The 16,994-nt window shown below is 40.5% G+C and overlaps 1 protein-coding gene across 4 annotated transcripts in view; it reads left to right on the forward strand.

The window, feature by feature from the left end:
• The first annotated feature begins 3,613 nt into the window (after positions 1–3,613).
• Positions 3,614–16,994, forward strand: part of NCOA5 (nuclear receptor coactivator 5) — a 28,184-nt gene continuing 14,803 nt past the window's right edge. For 2 of the 4 annotated variants that reach the window (XM_074317871.1, XM_019749639.2), the window contains exons 1-2: positions 3,614–3,779; positions 14,399–14,465. In XM_074317871.1, the coding sequence (XP_074173972.1) occupies positions 14,428–14,465 (38 nt within the window). In that variant the 5' untranslated portion in view covers positions 3,614–3,779; positions 14,399–14,427. The remainder of the gene's footprint in view (positions 3,780–14,398; positions 14,466–16,994) is intronic. The other 2 variants (XM_019749640.2, XM_074317872.1) reach the window with 2 other exon arrangements.

Here is a 16,994-nt window from a genome sequence, read left to right on the forward strand (position 1 = left end):
AAATTCAAATAAGGCCTGTAGATTAGCTAATATAGAGATAATACAGAGAGAGAGAGAGAGAGAGAGAGAGAGAGAGAGAGAGAGAGAGAGAGAAAGCAAAGAAGGTAAAATGCTCAACATTTGGGGGAAATGGGTGAAGGACATTCAGGAATTCTTTGTACTATTTTTTGCAACTTTTCTTTAAATCTGAAGTTATTTGAAAAATGTAAAGATATTTTTAAGAATCCAGAGTGCTTCCTTATGTAGTAAAAGAGAATTGCACGTAACCTGTAGCCTATCTCAGCTCTGCACATCCTTTGCATCTGCAGAAAAAGGCTGAGAAGTGTACTCATGAGACAAGTGGCAGAACAGGATGGAAAGAAGTTCCTAAACTGTGGAGTGCAATGCAGCCCAAGCATCAAGAGCCCAAGTCATTCACCTCCAGTGCTCTGTGATCGTGGGCAAATCATATAAGCTCTCTGTGCCTCAACTGGTTCCCTTGTAAAATGGACACAGTAGTAGTATTTACCAAGGAGAATATCTATTATGACATTAGGAAAAGGAAAGAATTCTTAAACAAGACACAGAATGCTATAAATCACAAAGGAAAAGATTGAAACATATGAACACATTAAAATTTAAAACTTTTGAATGACAAGACACCATTAATGAAGTAAAACAACTAACCAGAGAGAAGACCTCACTCTATTATCCAGTATCCAGAATGTGTAAGCAATTTCTATGGATCAATAAGAAAAACATAAATAAACCCAATAGAAAAAAATGGTCTAGAAATATCAACAGGTAATTCATAAAGGAAGAAACCTGAATAGCCTCTAAGAAAAGATGCTCAATGTCACTTAAATTCAGGAAAATTAAAACTAAAACAACAAAGATATCATTGCATACTTATAGTCATTAGCAAAAATAAATGAATGAATAAAGTCTGAAAATATCCAAATTGGCAAGGATACCTAGAAATTGTACTTATATATTGCTGGAAGAAGTATGCATTAATACTCCTTTGCAGAACAATCTGGCTAAACCTCCTTAAGTTCAAGATGTGATATACTACAAAGTCAGCAGTTCCACTCCTAAGTGTGTATCCTAGAAAACTCTGGCATGTGTACCCAAGGAGATATGTACTAATATGTTCAGTGCAGTACTCTTTGTAATAGAAAAAAAAAATCGAACTATTCCCTCGTACAGATACATAAACTGTGGCTGATTCATACAAGAAAATACTATACAGCAAATAAAATGAATAAATTAGAGCCATAGTTCTCAAACTTTATGGCGCATCAGAGAATCACCAGGACAGTTTGGTAAAGGACAAATTGCTGGGTCCTACCCCTCGAGTTTCTGCTTCAGTGGGTCTGGGGTGGGGCCAAACTTTTGCATTCCTAACAAGTTCTCAGGTGTTATTGATGCTGCTTACTGGTCCAGGGACCACACTTTAGAACCATTAAACTAGTTATATGTTTCAACATGGTTAAATATTGAAAACTTAATACGGTTAAAAAGATAAAAGCAAGTTGTGAAAGGATACATAAAGTATATCTAAATACTTTAAACTATAGTATACAGATTGGGGAGATGATATAAATATAGATATAGATATATAGATATAACAAAACATACATGGGAATGTAGTTCAGGAGCGTGATTATCTCTGGGAAGGAAAGGGAAGAAGATGGGAGGAACGCATTAGTGGTGAGTATAAAGGTATGTATAATATTTTATGTACTTTAATAAATGTTTAAAATGTGGAGGAATTTTTAAAGTTTATATATTACCGTGTTTCCCCGAAAATAAGACCTAGCCGGACAATCAGCTCTAATGTGTCTTTTGGAGCAAAAGTTAATATAAGACCCAGTCTTATTTTACTATAAGACCCAGTATAATATAATGTAATATAATACCAGGTCTTATATTAATTTTTGCTCCAAAAGACGCATTAGAGCTGATGGTCCGGCTAGGTCTTATTTTCGGGGAAACAGGGTATATCTGTCTCATGGGGTTGTTGTGAAGAGTAAGTGATCATGTGAAACTTCTGGATGGGTAAAGACAGCAAGATGAAATTGGGTCGCAGAATCTCTGTCTCTGCGTGTCTAACCAAAAATAATAATAATATATTGAGAGATATCAAAAATTAAGACAATTAATTCAACCAAACGACAAAAAGGGTACAATTTTATGGCATTAGTATCAAATAGGGGGTAACCAAGGAAAGAAACAGAGGATTCTGAACTGAGTCAAGTGTGATTCTTAACCTGCCCCACAAAGGTATTACCAGGAAAGCAGATGAATCCACAAAATCCTGAAAATTCTCACTTAAAGTGAGTGAACAACCTGGAGGAAAGTAAATGAAAAAATCTCTGGGAGTAGAAGTCCCTATCTGCCTCGAGGAGCTCTCTCAGCAGAGGTGGAAAAAACCACTCAGCTTCCATTTTTCCAGGTGCCATGATGAATTGTGATAAGGATCTGAAGGCCAAGTGTATCTTCCCATAGGCACTGAGCACACTGTGCACAATAGAGTACATTCCTATTTCTTCAAGTATTTACCTGTTTGCAATTACACACTTGAATTTGATTATTCACCTAATGCTATCTCTCTACTAGACAGCAGTCTCCAAGACAGCAGAGATGGGTCTGCATTTGTTCAGGATAGTGCTTAGCAAGTAAGTCTAAAATAAATCATAGGGCCACCTAGTAGGTGTACGATAAACATTCCATTCGATGAGTGAAGGAGTGAACGTATGAATGGATGTCAAAGAAATCTGACTTCCTCTACTGTTCAAATTCTACAGCCACCATTTTTACTTGGCACGCACAGTTCACAAGGAGAAAAACTAGACCCCATGGGGGCTGAGGCATTTATTTCCTAACTAATAAGAGAGACTACCTGAGTCATTTAGCACTAGCTACGGTGGTGTATTTACAATTGTGTGAGCACATTCCATTCCCTGTGACAAATATATTCTGTAGGTTAAATTAACAAGACAACATTTTACATGCTTCACAGTCAACATTTACATTCTGGGAAATTTATTTTTGACATTGAATGTTCCAGGAAAAACAACTCAAGAAGAACCTGTGACTATATCACCGAAGCCTTTTCCCTCTTGTCAGTGAAACTAATAGGGTACATACTACATAGCCTATTTAAATGTACATTTAAATAAAACATTTTCTCTACCTCTCTGCTCTCTTTGTTCCTTGTGATCGGAGGTTACAGGAATGTGTATATATATATATATATATATATATATATATATATATATATATATATATATATATATATATATATATACATGAACTCTTCTAAGAGTTTTCGGGTTTTGTTTTCATGCTAGACTAAATCGAAGTATTTTAGGGTTTAAATGATCTATTTTCACAGAGAGAAAGGAAAGCGCTCTGAAAATGAGAAGAAAGGCAAAGCCCTTTGGGGAGGGGAGACTCGCCTTGGGACCCACCCCAGCCGGAGATGCCGTTACTAGGCAACCCCTCGCGTTCTCAACTGCCGCCGGGGAGCCACTTTCCCACCCTCATTGCTAAGGAGACCGACACCCCCAACTCAGCCCTGCCGTAAACCTGCGCGCTCTTGCGACATTGCCGCGCCTGCCGCTGCGTGCGCGCCCTCTGCCCCCACTTTCCGCCCTGACCGCCATTGCCTCGTGCCCGCGCCGGTCGGTTGGTGGCGCCTTTGTCCTACGGCGGGCAGGTGGGCTGAGGCGGAGGCGGCGGCGGCGGCGGGACTGAGGCGAAGGAGCGGCCGGGAGCCCGCCGCGCGGGTAGCGGTGAGTGCCGGGAAGCGGTGGCCGTCCGCCGAGGCGTGGGTCTGACGGGCAGGCGGTTGAGGTGGACACGGGCCTGATGGGGACGCTGAGGCGGGAGGGCCCACTCAACGCGCGACCGCGGCCGCGGCCTGGGCTCTCTCCGGGTGCGCGCGGGGCTGCGCATGCCCGGTGCGGGGCGCGGCCTCCTCTGGCTCCTGTCAGGCTCAGGCCCGGCCATTCCGGGCGGCTGGTGGTGGGGTCAGGTCCCGCGGCGCCGCACCGCAGCCTCCTCTCTGCGCACATCGCCGACAGTAGCCCTCCCGGCTTCTCTGTAGGGGAGGGCTGCACACCCTGCGTCCCCTTCTCTAAATGATGAGGCCACTCGCCTGCGGGTTCCCAGCGCGTCGGTGGCGCAGTCGGGATTCGAACCCGGGTCGTGGCGGGCCGCCTCCCAGTGCCGTGCGGCGAACCGAGCGCGGTCCCCGATCGCCGCCGCCTCGCGGCCCCTCGAGGCGTCTCCTTGTCGTGTGACACCCTCACCCATTTTATGACGCGGACCCCGGGCCCAGAGAACGGGGAAAGAAGCTATGCCGAGGTTACCCCGGAAATTAGCGACAGAGCCCCCGCCCCCACCTGCTGGCTCTCTCCTGTGTCCTCATCCAAGACACTTTCCACTCCGGGACAACCGGCCAGGGGCTTTTTTTAGGACGGCGTTCCCCATATTCCAGGCTCTCGCGTTGCACCTTTAGTGTCTGAGTACCATCTGGACTGCTGTTTATTTACCAAATGTTAATTTTTTCCCTTTAAACGCTCCCCCCCCCCCTTCTTACATATATTTGTTTAAGGTGGAAACGTAAATCACAAACCGTTTCATGGAAGCCAGTTATTTTTCTAATGCTCCTACAAAAATAAATACCTATTTATTAAAATAAACAGTGCGTCCTTGTTCCTCCTGAAATTATTGTGCCTTCCACGCCTTGGGAAACGCTGCCCAAGGCGTGTGGGGTTAATTGTCCTTCTCTGGCTTTCGCTCTGCACACAGTTGTTCCCTGAGGCATAGCAGATTCTACGAAATGCCCCAGGATCTTCGGGGATAATTAATATTATAAGCTTTCTCGTTGTAAACTGTTCTCGTTATTGACGTACACATGATAGTCCCAAGTAACTGCAAGAACTGCCCGCTCAGGTGCACCCGCTGTGCCGCCTGAGTTTTCGTGTAGCATTGTGGTGTGTGAGGAACCTGACAGTTCATGAAAAGCTGTTTCTGCAAACGCTGGTGGAGCAGTTTTGGGTTTTGACAACTCAAGATTTAATGTTTTCTGTATGATTCAGTCTCGGTGTGAAAACTAACTTTCATGTTAATTTTTTTTTTCAAACCAGTAAAGCCCAAACTGTGCATTGTGGGTATTGGAGATCGGTGGGCTATTTGCTAACCTTAGTTTCTTCCTTCATTCCGGTTTCTTGGCCTTTCTTTTAGCTCATCTGTCACCCTCCAGATAGTCTTTGAAACCTCTGACAAAATCTTTTAACTTAAAACGTAGAAACAATGATTCTCCTTACAGAATGTGCTGGAGAAACCATATTGCACGTGGAGGGAATTTTTCTAGTTGCGGGTTGCTCGGTATCCCAGGCCTCCTTGAACGCCACGTGTTTAAAGGAGGCATTGATAAATTAACTTATTTGTGAGCTAATAGTCTAGTATGTTCTATTTGTAATCTGTTCGTAAGCTCTGTTTTTATGTGTGAGAGCAGATTTACTTTAATTCATTGAAAGGTAACTGAAAAAGCTCAGGTCATTCAAGGTTTTTTTTCATCAACGGTTATATAAAAAAATGTATATTCTTTGGGATTACTTGGATATGAGCACCATGTAGAATTTACATAAGGTTAAGGTCATTTGTCTTCACATTTCTCAACAGCAGTCCTGTGTAGAGGAGAAATGAGAATTTGTTTTGCTCAAGAGTCAGTTGCAAAACTTCAACAAATGGAGCCTCATTTACCAGTGCTCAAAAGTTAAGAATAAACATCTTTTGGAAAGGCTTGAGAAGTCTAATGAGGAAAAGTGCCTGATGGCTTCAAACTTCATTTTAAATAACCATTGCAAACCTTCTGTCTCTATGGCCTGCAGATGGCAGTACCTTGTATGGCTTGTTACTACTGTGAGAATGAATTACTGAAATTTAGTTGTGCTTTTAAGAATAAAAAAAACATTTGGAGGAAATATATTTAATATCTTATTCCCTTCAGCTATTTTTTTTTTATTCCCATGAAGAATGAAATGTCTAAACTCACTATTACGCTTAGTGGTAACGATAACATTTAACCAGCAGTGCATATGGTTTACAAATACCAACTCATTTTCTCCTGGGTGTCATCTTGTGAGATAAAGTAGACATATTATCTTTTTTGCATGTGAGGAAATAATGGCTCAAAGAGGTTAGATTTCTTACTCAAATCACATATTTAGTAGAACGTATTTAGAACGTATTCAAGATATTACTGAAGAGCAAAGATTTCAACATCAAACAAAATTGGGGCAGTCTGAGGGTAAAGCGGTGTCCTTATTCCAGAACTTCTCAACGGCTTTAACATGCTAAACATGTGCAGTGTAGATAGATGGCCAGGAGAGGAAAACATGGTGCATATCTCACTATGAACATTGAAATACCAGTGTTCCCTAAAACCTACTACTCTTTCTGCTATATTGTTTCCTTTCTGTATCTTGTGATTTACTAAGGATTACTGTGTATCTTTGAGACAAGTGCTTTTAAAGCTTAGTTAGCTTTTTGTGCCAAGAGATTTGTCCTGTAAACAGCATACACATCCGTCTAGACTATTCAGCTTAAGCAGAGTTAACTGTCAAGACGTTGACAGAGTTGACTGTCAAGAAGTTAAAAGGGCAATGACCCTCTGTTACTCTCATTGATGATAGGCATTAATGAAAGGAACGGGGTGAGGCCACTGTCTGAAGCAGCGGCACATTAGGGAAATATGAAGTACACTGACAGCTACATATATAATACCAGCATGCCTGCTGCTTTGTAAATAGTGGTTTTATTACCACCAGATATGAATATTTATAGGGATGGTCATTTTCATTCTTTATCCTATCACTAAAAAAATAAGAGCTAAATAGTCAAGTGGACCAATTACTTTTATGTTAAGAAAATAATTCCCCTCAAAGAATCAAAACTTTCCAGACCATAAGACTCTTTTCCCTTTATTTCGTGTTCAAAACAACATGATTGTTGACCTATATAAAGACCGACAACATTAGGCAAGGGTCAAGGCAACTTAAGTTGCATTAGAGAACAGCTAAAAAGCAGAGGGTCTTACAACTTTAGCTCTAAAATATCTTGAGTGGGCCCCTGTTTTGGATGTGGAATGATTGAATTGCTGAAGATTTGGTTGGCCCTGCAGCTAGTGGGCAAGCTTTGGAGAACTTTAAATTATAAGTAATTTGGCTTTAAATGAGTATACTTAATTATGCAATTAGAGATTGAGATAGTAATAACATGTATTTAGGGTCAGAGATGATACAAGAAGTTTACTTTTAATCTCTTCAAAAATTATTTTTGATATCCAAAAGAAAAAGTAGGGAAAACATGATTTCATTCAGTTTTGAAATTTAAGATTATAAATGTGTAACTGAACCTTTTGCAGCCTTTGGGGAACTTACATTAGGATGGCATCAGTCACTGGAACAGCTTGTTGGAAATACAGAGCCATGAATGCAGCTCCCTGACCCCCACTCCCAACTGACGGGTCTCTGGAGGTGGGGGCCAGGGAATCTGCCTTTTAAAAGCCACCCCTGTGGTGTTTATGTACATTAAAGTTTGAGAACCCCTGATTTAGGACTTCAGAAAATGAGTTTTCACTGGAACTAGAGGTTAAAGCAGATTCTAGTAATCTATTCACAGCCCAGATTACTAATAGGAATTGACAACTGGTTTATGGTTGCGTTTACTTAATGGATTCATTTTAATTAAGCAAGATGTTAATTTTATAAAATGTTTTTGGCTTCATAATTGGAACTAAAGATAATAGGAATAGTTAGAATATCTGTGGCGTTTTCAATATTTTAATTCCTTCCATTCAGTAGGATGCTTTCACCTTCTTGAGAACAAAGAAAGCAGACCTACCAAGAGTCCATGGTCTGCTTATTAAATTTAGATTTGCTTTTAATGGTGTGGATGTGAAATTATATGTGTGGCTCTTTTTCTCTTTTTGCCTGTAGATACGAAAACAAAATGCCTCAGAAGAAGCGGGAGTTGTAGCCCCTGCCAGCAAAATACTGACAGTTCTAGTTTGCAGAATTTAGAGAGAACTTCAGTTGACAGTTTGCCCTTTATTAGCCAAAGAAGTGGCTAACATGCTATCAAAAAGTGGCAAACTCAGTGGTTAATATGTTTCCTGCCATTTTAAACAAATACATAGTTGGAAAAAGAAATTTTTTCAGGATACTTTTTAAACGATCAAATGAAATTGAAGAGAACTGGTGCACTGCACACTCCTCCTGGGGGGGGACTGACCTTATAATTGAATATTATTACTACCTTCTGCACTATGGAAACTTGGGTTCATGATTCCATTTCCTTCAGAGGTAGCCATGTGGTTATGCTTTCTGTGTCATTTTCCAGGGTTAAACGTTAACCAATTTTAGCCATTGTGATATTTTTTTGGTAACAGATTATGTTTATGAGTATTTCCCCTTGAACACAGGAGTTTAGAGAGATTTCTGAATAGAAGACCTAAGTACATGTGATGTATACACTAAAGGGATAAATAGATTCTAGAGTATTAGTTCCCAAATACCTGCCAGGACTCACCTGAGAAACTTGGTAAAATATAGATCCCGAGGCTTCATCCTAAGATTCTGAACGTTTGAGACAGGGCCTGGGAATCTGATTTTTTAACCATCTTAGGTGGTGCTGGTATATCTTCATTAAAGGAATGTGATGTGAGAATAGAAAGAACACAGATATAAATGACGGGGAAATGGGGAGTTGTTTAATGGGTGTAGAGGGTTTTGCAAGATGCAAAAGTTCTGAAGGTCTGTTTCACAATGTGAATCTACTTAACACTACTGAGTATGTTTAAAAATGATTAAGATGATAAATTGTGTTTTTTTAAACTACAATTAAATTTTTAAAAGAAAAATACAAGAAAAAATAAGGAAGGGTGGTTGGTTGTCTGTTTCTTTCTGAACAGTGAGTTGAACTAATAGATTGCTGGTTGTTCATTACTGACTCCTCTGGCCATCAGTTCATTTTATATCCCTTTACCGAAGGTAAAATCATAACCTTTTCATTACTTTCTCTTACCTGTTTTCTGCAGTGTCAAACCAGTGATCCTAAAGAACGTTATAATGGGCAGTATTTTAAATGTCTTAGGTTTAAGTACTCCTTCCTCCCTTTTTTGGATAATATACATACGGTAATTACGCCTTCATTGTTTGGCTTCACTGAGACGCTAATCAGTTCCTAGCCAGGCCCTCTTGCCACCAATTTCTTCCTTTTCCATAGCAGAGATTTTTGTGATCTAGTCTAACTCAGGTTTGCATCTGTAGTTCCTCTCTCTTTTCCTGCTACTACCCTCCTGTTCCCTACATCACACTTCCGTATAGTATTTCTAACTTACATCCTGCACACCATTCCTTTACTTCTGCATGTGCTGGAATGACTGATTATAACAATCCTTTTCGAAGGATCTCCACTTGTACAATTTCATTGAAATTTTACCTGTTTTAAATAAACCTGTATTTTACATTTTTGTAGCTCAGACTTTTTTACTAATTTAGATTAACTCAACCTTGTGAATCGAAATTAGTGAGGTTTTTTCCTCTTAGCTGATCTTCTCCTTGAATCAGCATAACCAACCCAGGTAGAATATTCATCTTACCAGGTTCCGATAAGTCAAGTGACTTGACTAAATCCAATCCTCCCCTCTCCCCAAGTAGGACTAGAACTCATATTTGCTGATACCAGCCAAGTGCTTTTTCCTCAAAAGAAGTAAAAAGTGCAGGAAATAAAATTTTGATAAGAGAATTTTTGTCTGAAGAGTTGAAGTGAATAGAATGTCAGTAGCAAAAGCCAGAAACATTTGAGGTGATAGAAATTGAAGTAGTAATTGAATAGGTAGGTCCTACCCTCTTGGGTGTCTGGGGCACTTGAACCATCAGAGTGCCTAGCATAGAGTGGGCCTTTTCCAGGTTCCATCAGTATTTCATCAGGGAGTCCTAGCAAGTGTGTGTAAAATGCAAACTGTCTTTGCACTCCCTGTTGGAGGCAGCATAACACAATGTTTAAGCCCTCTGGTGTCAGACAAACCTGGCTCAGAGTCCTAGCTCTGCCTCCTGATCATTGGGGGACCTCAGATAAGTCAATTTCTCAAAACCTCAAGGTTTCCTCTTTTGCAAAATAGAGATCATAACAATACTGAACTCCAAGAGTTGTAGAAAGGATTGAATGAGAGAATGCACGTGCAGGTTCTTAGTACAGGCTCTGGGACAGAGTAAGCATTCTGTATATGTAAGCTACCATTGTTTCCCCCATTTCTGTTCCCAGGAATAATATCCTCATACGGTTAAAAATATAATAATTATTTTAATTAGAATGAACCATGATCAAATATGAGGGAATGCGTAGTTTTCAAAGTGAGCTTAAAGGTTAAAGCAGAGCGTTCTCTTGTCCCTGACTAGTTACAGTATAACTTGTTACAGTGTCCCTGATGTTACAGTACCATCAAAGCATCTTCATAAATAGAGTTTAAGTGAGAAGTCCTGTTCTTTTCCCCTCCCAGTTTTGGGAGTTTAATGTGTGATATCCACTGTCTTGTCAGTGTGCTTTTCCAAGTGTCATCTTTATCATTATTTATTTCCGATATAATACCTGATTGTTAGTTGTTTTTCAGCTAAGCCTTTTGGGGAGTTTTATTTCATTTGTAAGCACTTATTGAAATTGTACTGGCTTCTGGATTCTTTCAACAGCCAATGGGGGTTCTGCCAGTAGGTGCTGTGGCTCATACTGCACTTGTTCAGAATAGCCCTCATTGTTTTCCATTGCAATAGCCTGGAGTATAAACAATTGGTTTTAAGGTAAAGAGAGTTATTTTATGATGACACAGTTAAAAAGATAGAAGAAAGTAGTTCTCGGTACTGTGAATGAAGCATTCATATTTATTTATAGCATTATCCAAGGACCATTGTGTGAACTTTGTTTGGCATATTAGTCTAAAGTAAAATTGTGGATTAGGCATTGTGTCTTTCTTTAGGAGTTCTTTACCCCGTTCTTTTATGATTTAAGACAGCTCTGCCACTTCTTGTATAACATCATGTTTTCTAGATTATTTTCCGTTGTTTTTTTCCTTTTATGTAAATCCCTTCAGTTGGTGCTGTTTTTCTTGTCTAAAAATCCTTATTTGAGAAGTGCTTCTAACTGTTCTCAGAAGGCCACTTGCAAATTATAGCTGTTCGGGCCAAGGTTAGGCACCTCTTGGTGAGGGTGGTTTTCAATGGTATTCACACTGCTCGTGCGACTAACAACATATGGAAGCGCCAACCAAGCTGAGATGGAAGAGGCACTTAGAGACTGTGCTGGGATAAAATACAGCAGGAGAAAGAAGTACCAGTTCTTCCTCTTCCATCCACAGGAGGCATTCTTCCTCTCCTTGGAGACTCCCAAGTTGCCACTGCCCTCTTGATTAAATTCTCCCCAATTATGGGTCACCCGATGTTCAGAAAGTTCCTCAAATTGTCTTCCCATCTTTTGTCCCTTCTTCTTTACATTAATATTGTTTCTATTTCCTTGGTGTGGATTATGTATCTCTGTAAGGATTTAGGAAGAAAATAATCTTACTCAACTAATTCATGCAAAAGCCTCCTTTACAAGTCCCAATATTTGCATTTTCAAAGAGAAACTTGTTCAAATGACCCTCCAATTGATGTGTTTTCAATTGATGTGATTGTGTGACAAAAAAATTGGGATGGGGCAAGGTTTCTTTCTTGACTAAATCTTTGCTATACTGTGATCAGCTCCCTGAAGTTATTTGTACTGTGGCAGCTTCTCTATCTTGTATCTCTGAACTCATAGGTTTTTTAAAAGTTCTGTGTGCACGTATGTTAGGATTTTGTTGTTTATGGGGATTGGTGGTGATGACTGTTTTGTTTTCATAACTCACTGAAAACCCCCAAGCCCTATCTTAGTCTGAGCCGTCCTCTTGGATGGCGATGACACTGTCAAAAATGTCCAGGTCTCATTTTCTCCATATCTCACCCATGATGGAGGTTTAAGGAACTCTTAAATAGGGGTGAATAAACAAACATTTGATGTACCAACCACACTAAAAGTTTGCTAACCCCTAAACTTAAGAAAATAGTCTGAGAATTCTCTTGTTTGCAGAAGACGCATAAGTCACACCATGCAAATACTACAATTGTTCTGCACTCAATGAAAATAGATACTAAGAGGCAAGTTACAATCAAAATGGTTTAAAGATATAATCTTGAATTTTTAAATAATCTTTCAAATAATTGCCAGAAAATTTCACCAGCTTCAAAGTCAACTGTTTACCTCCTTCATTCTAACTAACTAGAAGCAGTTGTGATCCAAAGGTACCTAATATATGACTACTTTGGTCTCCCCAGTCCTATGCGTAGGCCCTCACAGAACTGGATAGAATTAGGCAGTGTAATAGTCCTTTTCATATGATGAGGGCAAATCATATAGCATTAATAGAAATGTACTAATTCAAGTAATGCCATATGTTCTGTACTGTCAGCTAAATGTTAGCCGGGTCAAGTCAAGTGTTGAGATGAGTGTTCTTTATTCACAAGACCATATAATAATAAATGGCGTCCTGCTGGAAGATATGGTACTTATGTGAAAGAAATCTTTGCACCACCACCACCCCCAGTGTATTCCACATATACTTGGAACACTGCTTGAATAATCAAGGATATCACAATGCTCTCTGAATCGTGGTCACCTATATTAGAAAGCAGTACAGAGTAAGTGAGCAGATTAGGTCAGTAGGCCCTTCTAAACATGAATTGATATTCACAATTATATATAAAAGAACTAGATATTTCCTATAGGGCCTATCATTATACAATACGTAATTCAGTTGGTTGTGAACTTTAAGGGTTGTAAATTGTGAAAGTGCCATGTGTAGTAAGTACCAAAGCCATGGTCAGATATGACTGGCCAAGTCCCACATACAAAATATTTCCAATTGTTTAAAAATAGAGGGACTGTAGCTTTTGTCTGCTTAATTGAAAAGGTAAGAAGCAACTTAAAATATGCTTCTCTGACTATTTAGGTTTATGTAACTTGCAGTTTTGTCAAAAGCCATTCTTCTCCTAGGCATAACAGAAAGAGACTTCTGACTTAAAATGGAATTAAAGATCATTATCACTTGAACAGGAACTCAGAAGTTGACAGCGTAGCAGGGTAAAGTCTATACCAGACCTGTTAAGTTGTTTTGGTGGTGTTACTGTGGTCTTTCACGTGATAGGACTCTGGTTGGAATTTTTTAAATACATAATTACTATTTTAAAGCACTCTAATTATGTGAGTGCTTAATACGATTCAATGTCATTAGATACAATATCATTTGCTTAATACGGAACAAGGGGAACAAAACTGCACTGCAGCAGGAAGCAGTTTTATTTCTCTCAACTGAAGTATGAAATTTTTAATGCATTCATGTATCTTTAAGTCATATAAAATGATCAGGTGTTATCTTTGGGCATAGATGATCACATTTCTTTAGATACGTCAATTCTTATTTGTACAGGGTGTCTTTGTATTCACTGCAGTTTTTACAAAGCTGGTTTGTTTTGTCTTCAGCAAGCAGGCTTTAACTTCACAAATTGGCTTTTCTGTAAGTTTTGTACGGTTCCACTGTTCTGCCTTACCTAGTTGTGTACGCCAGGCTTCTCTAATGAAAACTTCTTATGAGGAGTGTTTTTATTACCCAATCCTACTATACCAAATGCCAGTTCTTACTCTTAGGTACTTACCTGTGAGGGTTGTAAATGTTAACATGTCATATACTTCGTTTTAAAAAACAATTAATCCATTTCTTTCCTACGTCTCATTCTGGAAGATTCTGTCCAATGGAATACAATACAAGGCACACTAAAAGGAGGCCCTGCTTCATGGAATATTGGAGGTTTTAAGACAATGGAGTCCACCTCTTACTTTTTAACATAAAATAGAATTATTTGCCTTTGCTTTTTTTTAACACTGTCTCCCCTTACCTTCCGCCCACTCTTCTACCCTCAAAAAAGAATCTTAACAGCTGGCTCTCCAAGAGTTTAGAAGACAACCTTTTTCCCTTTTGGAGGGGGCAAGTGTTAGGTTTAGAGCTTGGCGGAGTGTTAAAGCATTGACATAATAATCCGTTTTACACGAATTATGTGTTCACTAGAAAACGGAGGGACGCTCCTCACCAAGCCATAACAATGTACTGCCGTAACTTAATAAAAATTGCCCAAGTGACAGTGTGTCTGCTGAATGGATTTTCTTACACCATCTGGTTGTCATTGTAGTTTTTTTGTTGTTGCTTTCATTTGAAATGTGCTGATGATATTGTTTTTATTCCGTAGCATTGAACAGATGGGTTGATTATTCTTTTCAGATATTAATAAGGCAGCGGAAAGAAGAAGTATGAATGCGGCTCCATCCAGACCCAGTCCCACACGCAGGTAAAGTACCCTGAAGCAGTGAGTTTCCTTGGGAGAGTTGGGCTCTGGGGAGTTAAGCCCAGCTTCGTACATCAGGGGTCTTTTCTTCCCCCCAACACATCAGAAACGCTCAAGCAAACAATAAGAACATGAACCATGTGTGAATGGCCTTGCTGCTTTTGTTACACATACCTCAGGAGATACAGAGGAAGCTTTGTGTTTTGAGTGGCAAACCCAACAAGTTCAGCTTGCAACGTGAGTTGCAGGCGATTGGAAGAGGATAGACCTCTGTGTGTGCCAGCTCGCGCTCACCGGGAGCCTCCACAGCAGGCGTGCCCCGGGGTCGCTGGCGCGTGCCTGCCACGTGGCAGCGGGCAGCAGAGATTCGACTCTTCATTCCAAATGGCTGCCAGTCCAGATGATAACCCAGGTTTACGGAAAGTAAACTGCTGCTTGAGAGATGGCTGCTGTGCCTGTGCTGCAGATCCCGTTTGCTCGCATGCTTGGGTTACCTGCCGAGGGGAAATAAAAAGGGCAAAAACACCCCACCTCTCAAAAGTCTCCCTTTTTCTTAGCTTTCCTGGAAATGAAGGCATCTCCCCAACATAGTCTTTCTTGCAGTGTACACACAAGATAGTCCTGATGTGGGCCCTGGAGACAGGCATTGGGTCGGCCCCTTCTCTCAAAGAAGAGCCTTATTAGTGTTACCATGTCCACCAAAGATGAGTGTGTTGTGTACAGAGTGGCCCCATAACAGTACACAGGTGGATGCAGTGTGCAGTTTTGTGTGGAATGAAGACAGATATGATATGTTTCATATCTGGTGTCTCTTCATGGCCCAAGTGGATACTTAGAATGGATTTTGCCTTTGTCCCTAAGTGAAAATGCCAGCTTGCCGCAGTAAACTACATACGGAAACTACCTACCACAGTAAAGTATATTTCCTGCAATGAACGGGCACTGCTGAGTACAGTGAACCCTAGTCTATACGGGGAGCTCCACGGGTATCCTGGGAGCACTTAACATAACATACAGCTATCCTGCTTTTGGACAAAAACACCTATGTTTTACCTACTTATAAGAAAGAATGGCTGCTGTATGTTTGGTGTCTATGCCCCCGCTAAATGTGAAGGGTGTGCATTTTCTGTGCTCCCAGGAATAGGTTACAAATGTGGAATCTGCAGACTCGGGCCAGGTCCTGCTGCCGATCACAGTTGGATTCTGTGGGCACTCTGCCTGCGCAGAGGAGTTGAATCTGACACTCCACTACAGCTAGCTGTCGGGGGACGCCTGGCCTCACTACAGACGTGGGCTATGCACTGTGTTCTGTCTGTTCTCCCAACATCGTAAGGAATGCCTGCAGCTTGCAGGTCCGTACTTTGTTGATGGATTTTGTGAGCATGTGTGAATGTCCTGAAGAACACAAACCCTGTAGAACTTCAGCAGTTCCGTACAATACCTGCTTCCATTATGCTGCATCTAGCCACGCTGCAGATGTTGGACAGTCCCATCTGGATTGCACCTCATTGCACCAATAAACATGAAATGCAGGTAGCTTAGAGTTTGCGTCTCATGGTCGGAACTATGGACTCCCATTGGAATCTGTGGTTGCCAGATGATACGGAAGGAGATACGGTGTGTGTCCAATAGCCAAGGAGCTCTAACGTGTGTTTCTGAAGTAGGTAGCGTACCAGGAGTGTAGCACTGGTCACTGTAAACACACTGACTCCATTGGTAAAGTTCTCCCCCGACTCTGTAGTGCCCATGATGCTTATGATCTTGATAATGTCTGTGTGTTGTGCAGACAAAAAAGGGGGCACCTTGCAGAATACAGAGTAGTTCCATTTGTGCTATGAATTAAGAATATTTTGTATCATCCTATTAATGGTACTTAACCAAATGCTTTTAACATTCCCGATTGATTGTAGTTTTCAGCAAACATTGGCAGTGTTGGGGAAATAACCATGTCCCCTGGAATCCAACATAGCCATTGCCAGGGCATTAAGTTTAAAAGATTAATTCCATCCCAACCTAAAATGCAACTCCATGATTTCATCTGTACTGGAAGAAATAGCTTTATGCCTTTTTTTCTTTTTTTAGTAATACGCCCCTCCCCCCAAAAAACAAAAAAACATCCAAACAACATTGTAGGGGCCTTTTAAAATGTTCTCCCTACCAGATATATAAAAATAGGTCACTTTTATATACCTTTTAAAATACCGCTTTCCTCAGAAATAAATTCTAAAAGGAGGTTGTTTGGGATGTGGGTTGGGCAGTGACTTCCTGCTTTATTTGCAGTCAGGGGACAGCTAGGCTAATTGAAATTCCACTCAGAATCAGTCTTCCCCGGGGTGATAGGTCCCTAACGGGCTTCCTCAGCATGTTGTTTAACATGATGACGTTTCAGACAGTCATGCTTAATAAGGTCCAGGGAAGAGCAGTGTTCACATTTAGTAAAACCTGTTCTGAGCCCCATCTGAAACCTAAGCAAAGAGTCCCAGTTTTTCTCCCTTTAAAAATAAAAATGTTCAAACCCTAAAAGCAGACAGA

The sequence above is a fragment of the Rhinolophus sinicus genome, linkage group LG13, assembly GCF_036562045.2.
Source record: "Rhinolophus sinicus isolate RSC01 linkage group LG13, ASM3656204v1, whole genome shotgun sequence".
NCBI classification, from domain to species: domain Eukaryota; kingdom Metazoa; phylum Chordata; class Mammalia; order Chiroptera; family Rhinolophidae; genus Rhinolophus; species Rhinolophus sinicus.